The 17,379-nt window shown below is 36.9% G+C and overlaps 1 protein-coding gene across 4 annotated transcripts in view; it reads left to right on the top strand.

Moving 5' to 3' along the window:
• Positions 1 to 17,379, top strand: part of fhod3b (formin homology 2 domain containing 3b) — a 168,849-nt gene extending 151,470 nt beyond the window's left edge. For all 4 annotated transcript variants that reach the window (XM_065246000.2, XM_065245999.2, XM_065245998.2 and 1 more), the window contains 9 exons: positions 1,869 to 2,027; positions 3,024 to 3,206; positions 5,002 to 5,121; positions 9,560 to 9,721; positions 10,288 to 10,478; positions 10,561 to 10,753; positions 13,398 to 13,578; positions 13,723 to 13,884; positions 15,037 to 17,379. In XM_065246000.2, the coding sequence (XP_065102072.2) occupies positions 1,869 to 2,027; positions 3,024 to 3,206; positions 5,002 to 5,121; positions 9,560 to 9,721; positions 10,288 to 10,478; positions 10,561 to 10,753; positions 13,398 to 13,578; positions 13,723 to 13,884; positions 15,037 to 15,119 (1,434 nt within the window). In that variant the 3' untranslated portion in view covers positions 15,120 to 17,379. The remainder of the gene's footprint in view (positions 1 to 1,868; positions 2,028 to 3,023; positions 3,207 to 5,001; positions 5,122 to 9,559; positions 9,722 to 10,287; positions 10,479 to 10,560; positions 10,754 to 13,397; positions 13,579 to 13,722; positions 13,885 to 15,036) is intronic.

The raw sequence follows: 17,379 nt of genomic DNA, 5'->3' as shown, positions 1-17,379 counted from the left end.
GATCATTTTGCCAACAATGAACCATGGTTTCAATTTAAGTTTATAATACGCCCTCTTCAAAGACCCCACCCCTTTTTAAACCTTGAGCTATCTAACTCCATAATTATTTAATAAGAAACCCATCAGAAATGATTGACACATTATGAGACGGGAGGTAGCGGGACACAGGAACAGAGGGAGAGCACTGGAGAGATATATATGTGGATTGTTAGGCTAAATCTGTACTATCTCTTTTAATATAATCACTTTCTTATCAACTATATTTGAGTTGTAAAAATCCACATAATTACATACCATATGTGCCTCTGGAGACGACTGATGGACAATGAACCTTAACATTCCTCCATCCTGTGCCCGCAGCCTCTCGCTCCTCTTGTGATTATCTCCTCATGCGTGCTGCTTTATATCACACACTCCGCCGTGACAAACAGAAAAAACGCGACGGCATATGGTACAATTGGCCTTGTATTCATTGTCCCTCACGCATTCCAGCCACGGGTAGTCATTTTCCCATTCAATTCTATATTTTTGTGCTCGTTTCTTTTTCGCCGGCTGCTCGGATGCAGTCATTTTTACATTTCCCGCTGTTGTCACTTGTCGTCATCGTTGCTATGATACGTGACATCACAATGACTGAAACGACCAATGGGCATTCCCTGATGGGGCTGCAACGCTACGCAGATCATAGACAAACAGAGGGAGAAATTACCGCACCGTCAGGGTTTTCTTATACAAATGACGCGGTCTTCGTTCATGGCTGACATTATAAGCTATGTGTCTGTCATGTATTTGCACTGAAATAATTTTCATAAAATACGGAACAAACTGCGTTCCGTATCAGTTCAATACGGAACAAGAATTTTATGTGTCAAATACGGGACGATTCCGTATTATACGGAACGGTTGGCAACCCTAGTGAAACCGTCCCTAAATTCAAGATGGCTTCTCTCAAATGTCGTTTATATTTTAAAGTAATTTTTTAAAAGACCCACTGAAGTGTTTGATGTGTTTACATAAAACAAGAAGTTAGGGTGGGATGCATAGATATGTATATAAAGGCTAGATGGCTCGTCCGCGCTGATGGCCAATTGAGTGGAACGTCCGCATTTTGGCGGCCATCTTAGGACAGGGCGCTCGCTCACTCGTAGCATTGAGTTTTAATGATGCAGGTACTTTTAAATGACCATAACTTGCTTAATTTTTTACCGATTTTCAAACGGATTGGTTTGTTATAAACGTCAAAGATGTACCTATGACACTGAATACGTATACTAAAAATAAATAAAAAATTCATGAAACATGTTAAAGCATCCAGAATTATAGCCACGTTAATAACGTTTGTAAAAAACCAAACCGTTTGTAAATCCGTCAAAGAATTCAGCAAGTTACGAGCATTTTAGTTGGCGTATGTCACTCACCTTCCGTCCACAGCAGCAGGGAGCAGCACTATGGCAGCACTGACCTAAGATGGCCGCCAAGTGATGACACAGCTGACTCCGCCTTGAGCCATCTAGCCTTTATATACATATCTATGGTGGGATGTACCGAGTGGCTCCTCCCCCTTTTTAATAGCCAATAGTTTTAAGTTTACCTCAAAGCCTGGAATCTGACGAGAAGCTGAAGTGCAGAGTGATGTCATAAAAATCACTGATCTGTTTTGGTGGAAGTGCATGCTAGTTTATAGACATTCTTAAGGCTAACATATTTATGCTAAAAGCATCATTTTTGTTTTCATGGGACTTTAAAGATGTAAAAATTTATTATGTTTTCATTGCACCAGTGCAGGGTAGCTGTAGAAGCCAAACCAGCTAAATCTGGATCCCATACTGTCCCAACAATGAACTCTGTGTTTATTCATCTGATTTTAGAAAACTGCAGCAGATGGAAAGCGTCAGGAGATCATCGTTCTAGACTCCAAAAGAAGTAACGCCATCAACATCGGCCTGACGGTCCTGCCTCCACCTCGGACTATTAAAACAGCCATCCTAAACTTTGATGAGTACGCCCTGAGCAAAGAGGGTATAGAGGTAACTCTGAACCCCTTTACTATCACATTCACAACTTCAATAAAGCAAATAATTCTCTAGATAATGAGCAGAAACAATTACATTATTATTATTATTATTTTTCGCTAAACTGTTTCTTTAAGAAGTTGCTATGCTTAACACATAAATCTCAGTTATATAATATGTGGTTATGCTTGAAATTCTGAGAATGGCATACAGGTCACACTGGTAAAAACACATCTGTCCTTAATACTAACCTTGTTTTGGATCCACGTGAGTCACATGTTCCCTGAACTATAGTTCTCTATTTCTTTCTTTCTTTCTCTTGTTACATCAATCATTCAGGCATTTATGATCATCCCCAGACTGCTACATAAAAGCATATTTTCACCAGATTCTCGGCTCTCTACAACTTTGTTCAACATGACAGAGACATACTGACTTTAGCCGAGCTGGCAAACAGAAAGCACTGACACAAAACTTGCGTCCAAAATAAGATGTTGGTTTGGCGGCCGAGTCGAAATATGCGGATTTCCGGCAAAACCAAAGCATTTTTGGCACTGAACGTATAATTAATCTCACGGATTAAAGGTTAGAAAAATGTATCATTTACAGCGGTTCGGGCCATGATACTGATCCTAAATAAATGTCTCAACAGCAACGTGAATAATGGAGCTCCCTCTTTCCTCATAAAATCTGTAATTTTTTATTCTCCGTCATGGGAGAAATAGACTGGAGTGTTTCTCCGCACCCTTTCTATATCTCTACAGCGAAGCGAACATTATTTTCTCACCAGCAATCTTAGTTTAATGATTTTGACCGTAGATTTTTTGTCAATTTGTTTTGGAAATGTACATACTTTTTTATACTAATATGAAGTTGCCCCTTAGAACATAGACAGGTGTTTTGTTTTTCACTGATGCACAGGTGATTTATAGAGATGGGACCGCATGTACTGTATTAGGCTACATGTCATTATCACTCACACTGCTCTTTGGTTCTCCTTTTCAATTGCAGAAGATCTTGACGATGATTCCCACAGATGAGGAAACACAGAAGATTCAAGAGGCCCAGCTGGCAAACCCAGACACTCCACTGGGCAGCGCTGAGCAGTTTCTCCTTATTCTCTCGTCTATCAGTGAGCTGTCTGCCCGCCTGCAACTCTGGGCCTTTAAGATGGACTATGAGGCTTTAGAGAAGGTCAGATGAATTTTTTGTAGATTCTTCTTTTTTGTGTTTCCTGGTGTTCCTCAGGACAAATTTCATTACATCATGCAAACCGATTTTGACCTGCTATACTAAATCTATTTACAGCAGTGATTCTCAACCAAACAGGTTATTATTTTCTGCTCACACATTTTAAAGGGCCTTTTATTGTGGCCAGCCTAAGGCACACCGGTGCAATAATAATGCTGTCTACTCAGCATCTTGATATGCCACACCTGTGAATAGATTATCTCGGCAAAGGAAAAGTGCTCACTAAGGCTGTTTCTCAATATGCGTTCTTCAGCGATCTTGCGTCCTTGCTCTATGTCATCATTAGCTGTCAAAGTTCAATTCCAATTTTTAAGAACGCAAGTACAGAGGACGCATGAAAATATCCAGATGTGTTCTTGATATCGAGGAAGCATTGAGTGCAGACTTGCCCGCTGAAATCGCAATACGCCCCAGAAGTCATTGCGGCAAAACAATGGCGAGGTCAGGTGACCAACAGGAAGATTGTACAAATCTCAATTTTCACAAGTGCGTTCTGTGTTCTCGCGATCTTCTGAGTTCGTTCTTTCGAGATCGCCTGGCAAAACCGATCTACACGAGAACGCAAGTCCGTTCTTTGTGTTCTTGCAGTTGAGAAACAGCCTAACACAGATTTAGGCAGATTTGTAAACTATATTTGTGATAAATAGACCTTTTGTCTACATAGAAAAAGTCCTAGATCTTTGAAAAATGGAGGCAAAAACTAAATTGTTGCGGTTATAATTTAGGTCAGTGTAAATATGTCTTATATTATAACATATATGACATTATATTTACAAATGATTCAACCAAATTGTGTGTTTGTGACATTTGAACGTCTTTCTTATCTTAAAACCGAAAGTAAACAGGTATTCCTTACCTTACTTATGAGGTAAATAGTCAAGTAATAAGCGGGATAATGTACATCGCAAAATAAGCCCCAACAGCAGTGGCGGCCGGTGACTTCTTATTTCGAGGGCACTCGATGCGAAGTTTGTCACAACATGTATGTAGCCCGTCATGTGTGTGGTTTGTCATTTGAAAATGTGTGTATGAGTGAACCTATGTGCATCACGTGTTTTTTCAAAATAAGTGCCTGCTGCAGACGCGTCTAAAGGGTTTATGATAAAAGAGACGCTCGCGTTTGTCAGATACGTATTTTGTGAACGTGAGCGTCTCTTTTTTCATAAACCCTTTAGATGCATCTGCAGCAGGCACTTATTTTGACAAAACAGGTGATGCACATGGTTCACATGACGCAACAAACACTTATTTTGAATTTGCGTCCCTTGGAAGAGCAGTCACGAGCCGCCATTGCCCAACAGTGTCGTGGTTTATTTCTGCGATAACAACCTATTGCCTATACATTAACTCTTACTTGTTCAACCTATTTTTAAATCTTTAATTAATAAAAACAAAAAATTATGTCCTTTAATGTGCTATTTTCTTCTATCAAGTGCTTCAGACAAAACACTCGATATTGAAACTTAACAGTGAAATACCAGTTTATATATTTACTTCCAAGAGATGATCTGTGACCCTGCCTGCATGTGAAACCCCAGTTAAAGTATTTTTTGTGATTTACTGTTTTCTACATAAAATCATCCTAAACATTGTGTGAAAATATAACCTTGATCTCTTTAATATTGACTGAGTAAGGTCATGTCAAAGATTGAAATCAATGTGAAATCAAACTTTGATGCTCCTAATGTTACTTTAACTTGGATTTCACATTTGTCAACACATGTTTTCTCTCTCTCAGGAAGTAGCAGAGCCACTACAGGACCTAAAGGAGGGCATGGATCAATTAGAAAAGAATAAGACGCTACGCCACATCCTTTCAACTCTTCTGGCTATTGGCAACTTTCTCAATGGGACCAATGTGAGTGCCAGCCGAGTCTACATGTGTGATCTGTTTGACTCCATCTGTCTTTCCATTAGTTTGCTATATTTGCTTAGATCTCAGTAGTCAACAGAGATAAACCTGATAAGCCAGTGAGTTTGGCATGAAATCACCTTGTTACCGTAAAAACCATTGACTGTGGGCAGGAGAATAAAGCCATGTCACATCCGTAGGGATTTCTTAATTCCAAGCTTTGTCGTGCCTTGTAAACGTCACAGCGCGGGCCAGTGCATTACTGCACATCAGCATGGTGGATTCTGTTAATCATACGTTAATGAAGCATTCGGCAGAGCTGTATATAGACTCTTTCAAAGAGTTTTGCATTTTATCTTAATGGAACTGATGCTAATCTACTAAACTACATCAGAGTAATGTCAGACAATAGAAAAAATGGCCTACGATTACTGTACACACTTTCAGGGAATGATTTGATGATGGAAAAGGTCCAGACTGACTAATGCTCTCATGTGCATGTGAAGTTATTTCAGCTGCATGTATTTACACAATAAAATGTATTTGATTTAAAGCTTCCCTCTTTTATAAAGTGAAGTTTGCAGGTGATCACAAACTGCACTTAACTGTACCTTTCTTTGAAAACCTGCCATATGAATATTTTTAAATAAGTGCATCTCTCCCAAATTCAGACGGCATGATGTCTGTTTCTCAATAGGAAGGCTTCATCCTTCAGTGGTTGCATTTGTAGACTGCATATATCATAAAGACAGTTTTATTTCAGAATAATAACAATATTAACGTTTAGTTACTTAATCTTAAATTGTTGTAATATGCGTATGACTTGCAAATGTAATGCTCAGTTACCTGAAATAAACCAGCCTTGATTATGTACAGTATGCAGCCTGCATATGCGACCCTGGAGGATGCAGCCTTCTGTTTGAGAAACTTATCTCAACTTGGGGATGATGAAACCAGAAGTACTAAAATGCTAACTCGCTTCTGGGCTTTGCCTACAAAAATACGTTATCCTTGCAGCACTCGTTCTAATCCCTTCCCGCTCGTCAACTGGCAATCACTTATGTCAAGTGCAGTCACATGTACCTGCTAACTAAGACAAACATGCCAGGAACCTGTACATTTTAAGATGTTTTTCTGTACATTCTAGGTAATGGAAATTTAGCTCTTTAGTCAGGGAGAGTCAGTGGAAAGTCATGGAGTTTGACATCTGGGGCCTCATTTATAAAAGTGCGACGTAGGAACTGTCCTACATTTAATCTAAGACCATTTCTGAAATGATCGTAAGTGTGATTCAGAGAAAATGAGCGTACGCACAAAAAAACGTGCGTATGCCTCTTTTCCAGATGTGCGGTTTATAAATCACAAATGATCTTAAAATTGTGCGCAGCTGAAAGTTTTTAGAACTCCGCCTTGTAAACGCCCCTAGTTTAATTCATTAGCATATAAATATTCAATTATCAAAGGCCAAATTCTCTGACTGCTACAATGGCGAGTGGTAAAACAGGCTATTTGTTTGCTTAAGTTTTTAATATTTCTAAATTCTAACATGGAAACTTTATTGACATCACTCGAGTTAAGGCGATTATTAGTGAACCTTTCATTTCACGGGTTTCATTTAAATATAGTTTTACACATAAACGTAATATTTGTGTCTTTAAAGTTTTGTTTCAGTTTGCCATATGCCTCCTGCATGGCGATGTTAAAATTAGATATTTTCAATTTTAAAATTCAAAGATCATATCTTAAACTGTCAGAATATATTCCATATGGATTCATTTGGATTTACAGATGTTTAACATTAAAATCGATGGATGGGAATAATTTATATTAATTTTTGAAATACCCATCACTCTATGTCGCATGTCCATTATTGTACATCGAGGCTTTACATTTTAGTTCCTTTCACGTCGTTTTAATCATTAAATTCGATTCGTTTTTACTTTCATTCAATAAAGCACACGTTCTGTAACATTAACATGTGCGTTAAACACCGCGAAACAATTTTGCTATATTTTTTTTATATTTTTTTGAAAATGTGACGAACTAGAAAATCGTTTCCTGAAACTATAGCTTGGGCGCCACCTTTTTTGCATTAGAATATACCTTTTAAAATATCAAAATAGGCCTACGTATTTTGTTGAAAATATATTCTAAAACCTTGTTTAATTATTTTGGAGTAGTAGGTCTTCTCCACAGTTCATTCTTGTTAATTTTCTGTGTTCGTCATTGTTGCATGGTTTTATTACGTTTCTATTTCTGAATAACAAACAGCGCAGTTTACATTCTTCATTCTTGTTGCATTAGTTCATTAACATAATTCTGAACAGATTTCTAGTTTAAACAACTCTGAATTAAAACATTGAAATCTAAATAAAATATTAGAATAAATTAGAATAAATTAGAATAAATAAACATTAAGCTTTATCCGCATTGTAACGACGCTGCTTGCGCATCCAGTGTCCAAGCACAATAAACGCGTGAACTAACGAACAACAGCAGTTTGTTTTTATATATTTTAAGTGTAATACACAACCAATTACTTGCACGACCCACTTTATTCCCCTGTGCAACACACTTATTGGGAACCCCTAATATAAATTATCCTTTCAAGTGAAGGCATAGCGGATGAATTGGAGCAGTTTAAACATGATACGTTTGGAAATAAAGTTGCGGGTTTTGCACGGGTTTGATATAAAATATAGAAGGTTGAATTTAGTTGTTTGCAATTAGAAATATTCTTAACAGATATTCCTAATAAATTTAACTTGAACTATTTCTAAAATCTTTATTTAATAAAGAACACCGCTATCTCGCAGCGAAAGCTATTACATAAAGTGAATAATTGATTGTCGAGCAATCGATATCAACCTATTCAGCACCTCCACCATGGACAGCACCCGCTAAGGTCGAACTTAAGAAGGTTTACCTTAAGCAACACCCTAAGGTATAGTTCGGAGAACACACGTAGGAAAGGTATACCTGTAGTTAAGGTGTACCTTTTGAGTCTTCGTATCGCGCTAAGAGATAACGTTATCGGAGAACGCACCCCTGCTTGTTAAGTTGTGACGTAAAGGAATGCCATTTCCGGTCCAAGCCTCCATTGATTTTAAGTGAGACTACAATCTAAACAGCATATTCTTGGCATTGTTTATTCATTTCATTTCCTGCATTTAAGCTACATTTTAAATAAACTCACGGTAAACACTACATTATAGGCTCATGGCATCTCAGAGATAGGTCATGAAAATTCTGCTTTTTAATCAGTAAAAGTTGAAGAATTTGAGAATGTAAGTACATCTAAGAAAGTACTAGATTTTTTATATAATTAAGAAATAAATTAATCTAATATGAAATGCAGTTGAGTTAAAAGTAAGATATAACAGGAGTTTTCAAACTTTTTGACAGCTGAACCCCCAGACATAAATTATCTACTTGAAGGACCCCCTGAGAAATTTTTTTTTTTTATCGGTTTATTGAACTTTTACAAAAATATACTTTTTTTAAACCCGACCCACCCCCCCAAAAGAGCAAAAACAGAAAAAAAAAGAAAAAAAAGGGGGAACCCCCTGAGATTTTAACTACATATTATAATAATACTACAAAACTTTCAACTACAAAAACATTTTTTTTTTAATCTGTTTAAGTGTCTTTTAGTAGTATTTTACATAGTTATTGTTGTTTTTACGTGCAATAGGACCTTCATCTGGTAATTTTCTTTAAATCAGTCTCAGAAAATGAACTATTTTGCAAGAATAGTTAGTTTTTGTGATAAATTGTACTGTTGTGTAATGGGCACATGACATTCAGATTAAACAAGTAAATAAATAAATAAAAATATTATATATATATATATATATATATATATATATATATATATATATATATATATATATATATATATATATATATATATATATATATATATATATATATATATATATATAATATTTTTATTTATTTATTTACTTGTTTAATCTGAATGTCATGTGCCCATTACACAACAGTACAATTTATCACAAAAACTAACTATTCTTGCAAAATAGTTCATTTTCTGAGACTGATTAAATATATATATATATATATATTAGTTATTTGTTTATTTATAAGTGTTTTATTTAGATTTTTTATTTTAAGTAAATAAAATAATTATATTTGATAATTAGAATAAATAGATTTGTTTAAGTAAAGAAATATATAAATATTATATAAAAATAAAAAATCTATATAAAACACTTCTAAATATATAAATAAATAAAGGACTTTAAAGGATATTATATAGATTTTTTATTTTTAAAATGATTTATTCAACAACTAATACTTCACAACTGTCCACCTCTGCATAGTTGTAATGTTGTGGACATGAAGTATTTTAACAATTTGTAATAATATTGATCAAACTGAGCACTACTTTTGGCAATATTTAATGTTGACTGCATGTTTCCAGGCTAAAGGTTTCGAGCTGAGTTACCTAGAAAAAGTTCCTGAGGTAAAGGACACGGTTCACAAACAGTCTCTGCTCCATCACGTCTGCTCCATTGTGGTAGAGAAGTTTCCGGACGGTTCAGACCTCTACTCTGAGATCGGAGCCATCACCCGCTCCGCTAAGGTTAGCATAACCAACCATACTGACTAGATGTATGTGTATATATGCTTCACATGATAATAATCTTATTTATGGATTATAATAAACTTATTGGGGTGGTGATGGCGCAGTGGACCTTTGGTGTGAGAGACCTGGGTTCGAATCCACTGTGACACACCATTTTGTCCCTGAGCAAGACACTTAACCCCTAGTTGCTCCAGAGGCGTGCGACCTCTGACATATATAGCAATTGTAAGTAGCTTTGGATAAAAGTGTCAGCTAAATAAATAAATAAATAAATGAATAATAAAAAAATGTATCATGTATGATTGACAGGTAGATGTTATCATGTTGTGGTGTTTGCTTTAATGTCAGGATGCACTCAAGCTGCGTGGCCTCCACAAAATCTTTTAACATAAAACTGGTACAGAATCTTAATATAATTCGGTTTCCAGGTTTAAATTAGATTAAACTGTACAAGACACTGTACAAGCAGCAAAGAAGCAAATATCAGGGGCAACAAATCTTATTATTGTTAAAAGTGAGCGAACCAATCCTGAGCCCCCATCTGTTGGTCCCACCCTCTCCAGGTTGATTTTGACCAGCTACAAGAAAACCTGTGTCAGATGGAGCGTCGCTGCAAAGCATCCTGGGACCACCTGAAGGTGATCACCAAATATGAAATGAAACCGGCCCTTAAGCAGCGCATGTCCGACTTCCTAAAAGACTGCGCAGAGAGGATCATCATTCTTAAAATCGTCCATCGGCGCATCATAAACAGGTACAGTAACTCATATAATTCATCATTTCGTCTATTTTTAGTCGAAACTAACTTTATGTGAACGATAATGTTTGATCTTCAGGTTTCATTCCTTCCTGTTATTCCTGGGCCACCCGCCATACGCTGTTAGAGAGGTCAGCATCCACCGCTTCAGTAAGATCCTGAGTGAGTTTGCACTTGAGTACCGCACCACCAGAGAGCGTGTGCTGCAGCAGAAACAGAAAAGAGCCACTCATCGCGAGAGGAACAAGACTCGCGGCAAAATGATCACAGATGTAAGTCTTCCCACAGTCTCACGGATACTCAAAATCGGCCCATGGGCAAAATCTGGTGCACCACAGGGTTATCTGCAGCCCGCTATCGTAATCTAGACTTTCATTTGTGAGGTTCAGTTGCTGCTTTGTTTCTGCACGGCAAGGAAACTATAGATGTGAGAGCTTTCTTACACAGCCAAAGGCTTCACCATTCATTAAATCACATTTACACAGTATTACATTTATGCATCTGCAGGAATTTTTCTCCAAAGGGATTTACAGTGCATTCAAATGATACATTTATTCAGTATGTGCATTCCCTGGGAATCAAACCCATTGACATTTCCTACCAGAAAGCTTCCTTGCTGCCATCTATTCATTCATTAATAGTTCATTTCAAGCAGCTGTCTGCATTATTTCATTACACCACCAGAGGGTGTCATTTTGCTCAAAGATGATTTTGGGTCATCCACTCTCTTTCTATTTTTAAAACCTCAAGTTTGTACAATATGTGTACTCCATATTTCACCCAGTCCATTCCAAAATAACCGAAGAACCCTCTAACCATTTACATTACAGTTATACAGCAGTGTAAACCAAGAGCTTTAATGTCACAGGTTTTGTAGTTATACATTTGCTTTGGGTTGATATTACTCTGCACAGCTATAGGAGGCCAAATGAACACCTCTCCTGAGGGAAGTCATGGTCAGGACACCCTCTCGCGTCATGTTATGTTTGGCGGGGGTCTTTACTAAATGTGGGATGTCTAATTCAATCTCTGTGTGAAAATATAAACCTCATGATGTCCCTTTAGGGCCCTGAATGTGCCTGACTCTTAAGAGATAGAACTGAGGTGAAGGAGCTTCTAGTCACATGATTTCTCAAGTGGCTTATATGTAGATGGCATGTTTTTATTTAATTTCAATGTTTTTTTAAGCTTTAGTCTCTAAGAGTATACCAACACCAGGTTTTAACTTAGCATTTCTTGTTGATCTTCTCTATCATGTGACATGTATGAATTCATCTCTGTAGAGTGAGGAGGAAGACGATAATGAGGTATGCGTGTACCAGTGTGGTTTTTAAATGGCATGGTCAGGTTTCACATTTTCTTCCTCATGACTTCACCTCTGATGTGTGGCGTGTACCTGTACTAATCTTACAAGCGTTTGTGTTGTGTTCTTTAACAGCTATGGGATGACCCTTTTGTTTTACACAGCGCATGTACTAAATTATACTCAACTATACTTGTTTGCACATCTAGCTAAAGTTCTCAGAAAAAACAATAAAACAGAAATATTCTGATTTTAATCCTATACAACTGTTGTTTTTCAACATGGAAAACAAATAAAGATGTGTAAGGACATATACAGTACTGTGCAAAAGTCTTAGGCCAACACCAGCAGCTTTGTTGTTTTACCAAAGTTTTAATGTCCATCCATATTTATTTTTCACTCTTTTTAAAGATACAAACAGAAAATACAGGAAATATGTACACAAACCTAAAAACCAAAACAATTTTCAGGACTAAATGTCTTCTTCAGGCATCAGTCAGTATTTAGTGTGACCTCTCTTGGCACAAAACACATCTTGAGCGTTTTTGAGAAGACTGAAGTCCTAAAGTCATTCAATTTGAATTATAAATTTGGATTTAGTTTCATTTAGGTTTAAGAGATCCTGCAACTGCCTACTTTGCTCAGGTGAAAGGGGAGTTTACCCTAAATATTGTCACTTTAGCTTACACTTTTATACTAATTTAATACTACATACACATTTCATCTGGTTGTATTCTAATAAAGAGACTGAGAAATAATTATATATGATCACTATAACATTGCAAAAACAACAAATCTAATGGTGGCATGGTGGCCTAAGACTTTTGCACAGTACTGTATATAAATGTGATAAAGCGTGATTTTCAGACATTTAGGGTTGTGTTTATATGACTTTTAATATGAAAGTTTTTGTTGTTATTATGCCTAAATAACTACTAATGTGTTAAAGGTGCATTGTGTAACTTTCAGAAGGATCTCTTGACAGAAATGCTATATAATATACATAACTATATTATCAGTGGTGTATAAAGATATTACATAATGAACTGTATTGATTTTATAACCTTAGAATGAGACGTTTTTACCTACATACATACTGGTCCCCTGACATGGCCATTTTGCACCGCCATGTTTTAACATGAGCCCTTTACGGACTCTCAAATGCAGCATGTTTGTCCTGTGGCGGCTACTGTAGCTTTTCGCATTTTAAAAGGGAGGGTGAGCTGTGGACTCAGCTGTTGGTTGCAATTTGCAATCTCACCGCTAGATAGCGCTAAAAATCTACACAGTGCACCTTTAATGAGAAGTCTGTTTTGGGGTGATTGTTTGCTTTTTGACTTTGATAATATTATTTTTACTCATACATCAGCAGCATTCATGTTTTTTAAGATTGTGTTAATTGAAGTTGTGGTAATGTTGCATAATCCTGACGTCATTTCCCACTATAACAAAGTGGTGAAAATAATGAAAATACTGGGGAAAATAGGTCGATTCTTATACTTATGGTATAAAGGATTTAATGAAAAATTCACATTGTTAAATGAGAATAAAAGCAGAAAAAAATTCTTCCTGAATTATTTTTTGACATCTGCTGTGTTCTATTGTGTCCTCAGAGTGGGAAATTTGCAGGCACTTCTTTGGATGGCCAGGAGCCTCAGCCGCAGGGTTTGGGTTACACTGAAGATGCAGCTGAACATGAGCAGATGACTGCAGTACTTCGTACCAGCCTGCAGGGCGGCGACAGTTCCTCCTCTATACTCCCAGGTCTACGCACACGAACTCGAGCCAGTCGAGGTATATCCAAACATTCACAGTATCTATAGGATTTTTTTTAATCATATCATCCAGACAATGTGTACACATGCATATCCACCTAATTTTATTTTTGCAGAATATAAATAACATAAAAAGATGAATCATCTCCCGTTTCCTTTCTAGGCCATACAGCACTTTTGTCTGCTGCGAATGAAGACGTTTCTAACTGCGGAAACGACACAGCGGATGAAATCATGGAACGTATCGTGAAATCAGCCACTCAGGGCCCCAGTCAGCGCATTCAGCCACGCGAGAGGAGACGCTCCCGAGCCAACCGTAAATCCTGTAGGTCAAACACTTGTACATCTGCTGTTCATAGAGTGACCTCCTCCTTAATACTGTTATTGCAACTGTACAGTAACCCAAAGATTTTTTGGCATGCTAAAGGACTCTTGGTGAATCGAAAAAATAAAATAAAGCAGGGGACACCGTTATATATTGATTAAAATCAAATTTGGCATTTTTGTCTGGTCCATAAGACAAGTTTAGTATCATAGTAATGCAAATATATACTTGCTTATCTACATTATTTAGAGTCAACCTCTTTAATTTTACTTTTTGATACATTTTTTGTGTGGGAGGGATAATTAAACTAATGGTATATCTGTTTAACAAATCTATACTCACAAAAAATAGTTTAAGATCAAACAGTTAATTGACAGACACACTGCAGTACTGTTTCAGACACCTTTAAAGGGATGGTTTACCCAAAAACGAAAAGTCTGTCATCATTTTCTCACTCTCATGTTGTTATAAACCTGTATACATTTCTTTGTTCTGATGAACACAAAGGAAGATATTTTGAGAAATGTTTGTAACCAAACCGTTTGTGGACCCCATTCACTTCCATAGTATTATTTTTCCTTTTATGGAAGTCAATGGTGCCCCAGATCTGCGTTGTTACAAACATTCTTCAGAATATTTTCCTTTGTATTTAACAGAATAAAGAAACTCATACAGGTTTGAAACAAGTGGTGAGGGTGAGTAAATGATGACAGAATTTTTATTTTTGGGTGAACTATCACTTTAAAAGACCACTTCTTTAGTTCACCAAAAATGAAAATTCTGTCTGCATTTACCTTCAAGATCTTCCAAACCTGTATACATTTCTTTGTTCTGATGAACACAAAGGAAGATATTTTGAGAAATGTTTGTAACCAAACTGTTTTTGGGGACCCCATTTACTTCCATAGTATTATTTTTCCTATTATGGAAGTCAATGGTGCCCAAGATCTGCATGGTTACAAACATTCTTCAGAATATTTTCCTTTGTATTTAACAGAATAAAGAAATTCATACAGGTTTGAAACAAGTGGTGAGGGTGAGTAAATGATGACAGAATTTTTATTTCTCAGTAAACTATCCCTTTAAGGCATACATTCGTCTTTGTATAATTGTTGGCACAAATTTGTGATATAATAAATTTTTCTTTTGCAGTGAGAAGAACACTGAAGAACGGACTCACAGCAGAAGAAGCACAGGCACTGGGATTGGCCACAGGCTCGGAGATGCAGGTGTGAGACGGCAGTCGCTCAGGGTCTTGGCACACATCATCTGGATAAAGGACACTTCAGCTTGTGTTTGCTTTGATTTGAATCTTGCAGCAGGTGCATGTTTCTGGATGTTTTACAATGGTTATCGCTGTGGACGAACTAATTCTCACGGATGAAAGGGATTATAATCACTAACCCATCATAATATATTTAAACTGGGACATGTAGTCAACCCTTGCAGCAATAACTGGCTTCATCGTCATTTGCATTACGTCCCAAGGCGGAAGCCAAGTGCACACTGTGTGATTTTGGCCAAATGGAAAATCATTTGAATCTCAGACTCTTACGAAGTTCTGACAGTGTCCGAAATTTTGGGTCACAGTGTGACTGCTCCCCTGGCGGACATTTAATGAAGAATCAATAAGAGCACATTGATTTATGATTGAGCTTCAGATGGCTCATTTTTTAATTCGACCCGACTGTTGGAAAATCACACAGTGTGCACTTGGTTTATAAAACTCATTAATTTCACTCAGGTGCAACTGTTCCTACTTACGAGCGCTACGTACCTGTGGACTGATATCCCAAACAAGCATTTCATGCTTTCATTTATTTCAAAGAGAACAAGCACAGTTGTTGATGCACAATGTTTGTAGATGCGTCTGCAGACCCTGATTGTCATCCAGTACAGAGACAAATGGCTCCCATGTCTCTTACCGCCGTGGCCTTCAGAATGAACCCAAAGAACTGCTTTGAAGATGACCGGATCCTCCACAACTTCTTTCTACTGGATGTTTGCTCAAATACAGATGGCATTGATCAGTAGCACCTTCCGAATTTAAATCAAATGTAAATCAGGGGTGATAAAACTCCTTGATAAAACTGCATTTTGTTTGTTTCCTTAGCTTTTTATTTACACTTTAAATGTAGCCTGATTTTGAACAGCAGTTTGAATCTTCATAGACCACATTCACTGTTATTGCATTTCTTCATTTATGCTGCAAGTCTTCTGGTGTGATCAAACTTGTTTCATCTAATTGTCAAATTACTTGCACACAAATGAGAGGAAACTAGAAAGTCCTGTTTTTTTCATTTTCCTTCTAATTTTAGTAAGTTCCGTGTACATTATCTGTTAAAATTGGATGCAATACGATCATCTCAAATATCATTTAAGATGCAAAAGTAGACAATCGTCTAGTTAAATGAAAAGGCTGGTTATGTTTGTTCAGTGACAGAGACAGTATTTTAACAAACACGTGCCTTGAAGAAATGTTATGTGAGGATTTGAATACTGTTCACTTAGATTGGTATCCCAGACAGCAGACGACTCCGGGCCGGATCCGCGCCAAAGTAAGCAGTTCGGGTGCGGATCCGGCGCAGAGTGCTCTGCTATCTGGGATTTTAATGTAGCCAGAAAACATTGCAGAAAACATCATTAAATTAAAGGTTTGAGGTTTATTTTATAGATGATTTACCCCAGAGACGCCCGATGTGTGTGATCGTAGTACCATTCAGCACCTTATCATGTGTAGCATGCAATTTCGAAAGGAATTGGAAAATTGAGTCTGTAGTTTTTTTCACCTTTCCCTCAGATTTTTTTTCTGAGTATTGTTATGTGGATAAGAGTTTAGATATGTGTAATGTAGAGGCTGAACATGACAGATGCTGTAAAATTGTGTAAATGTCACTTAAACGTTTTTAATTTTTGTGTTGTGTTGATGTTTTGTATAGAATAGTGTATTATAGATCAAAAGCAGTGTTATTCTGTGAAAATTCTAATTTAAGAGCCATGCATGGTTTCAACAATAACAAAATTATCAGCAGGTGCGCCTGTCGTCATTATTTTGGGAGATTTAAGCTTTTATTTTGACATGTTTTATGCGTTTACGCAGCACCCATCTGCTCTGCACTCCTGCGCAAATGGCCTTTGATAATATTGCACTCGCATACAGAGTTTCACCCGATCTGCTACAAGTGCCATAAATGTTGGTATTGGATTATCTTGAATGTGAAAATTTGACTTCCAAATTCCAAAAGGAGCAAAGCATTTACTGTACTTTGCAATAAAAAGCTTTCAAAGCAGCACCTGAACGCTGTGGACCGTTTTATTTCCTGGAAATAGTGTAATTGAGTATGAACAGTCACACCTTTAAGTTTAAATGGAGTTTGTTAAACAAAAGTTCACGTAATTGTGATGACATCATTAAACCTGATTGTTATTAAGTAGGGATGCATAACGATTAATCTATAGCAGAATAAAAGTTTTTGTTTACATCATATGTGTGTG

The sequence above is a fragment of the Paramisgurnus dabryanus genome, chromosome 13, assembly GCF_030506205.2.
Source record: "Paramisgurnus dabryanus chromosome 13, PD_genome_1.1, whole genome shotgun sequence".
NCBI lineage: Eukaryota > Metazoa > Chordata > Actinopteri > Cypriniformes > Cobitidae > Paramisgurnus > Paramisgurnus dabryanus.
Note: the sequence above shows the minus strand (reverse complement) of the source record. Positions and strands in the feature narration are given on the sequence as shown.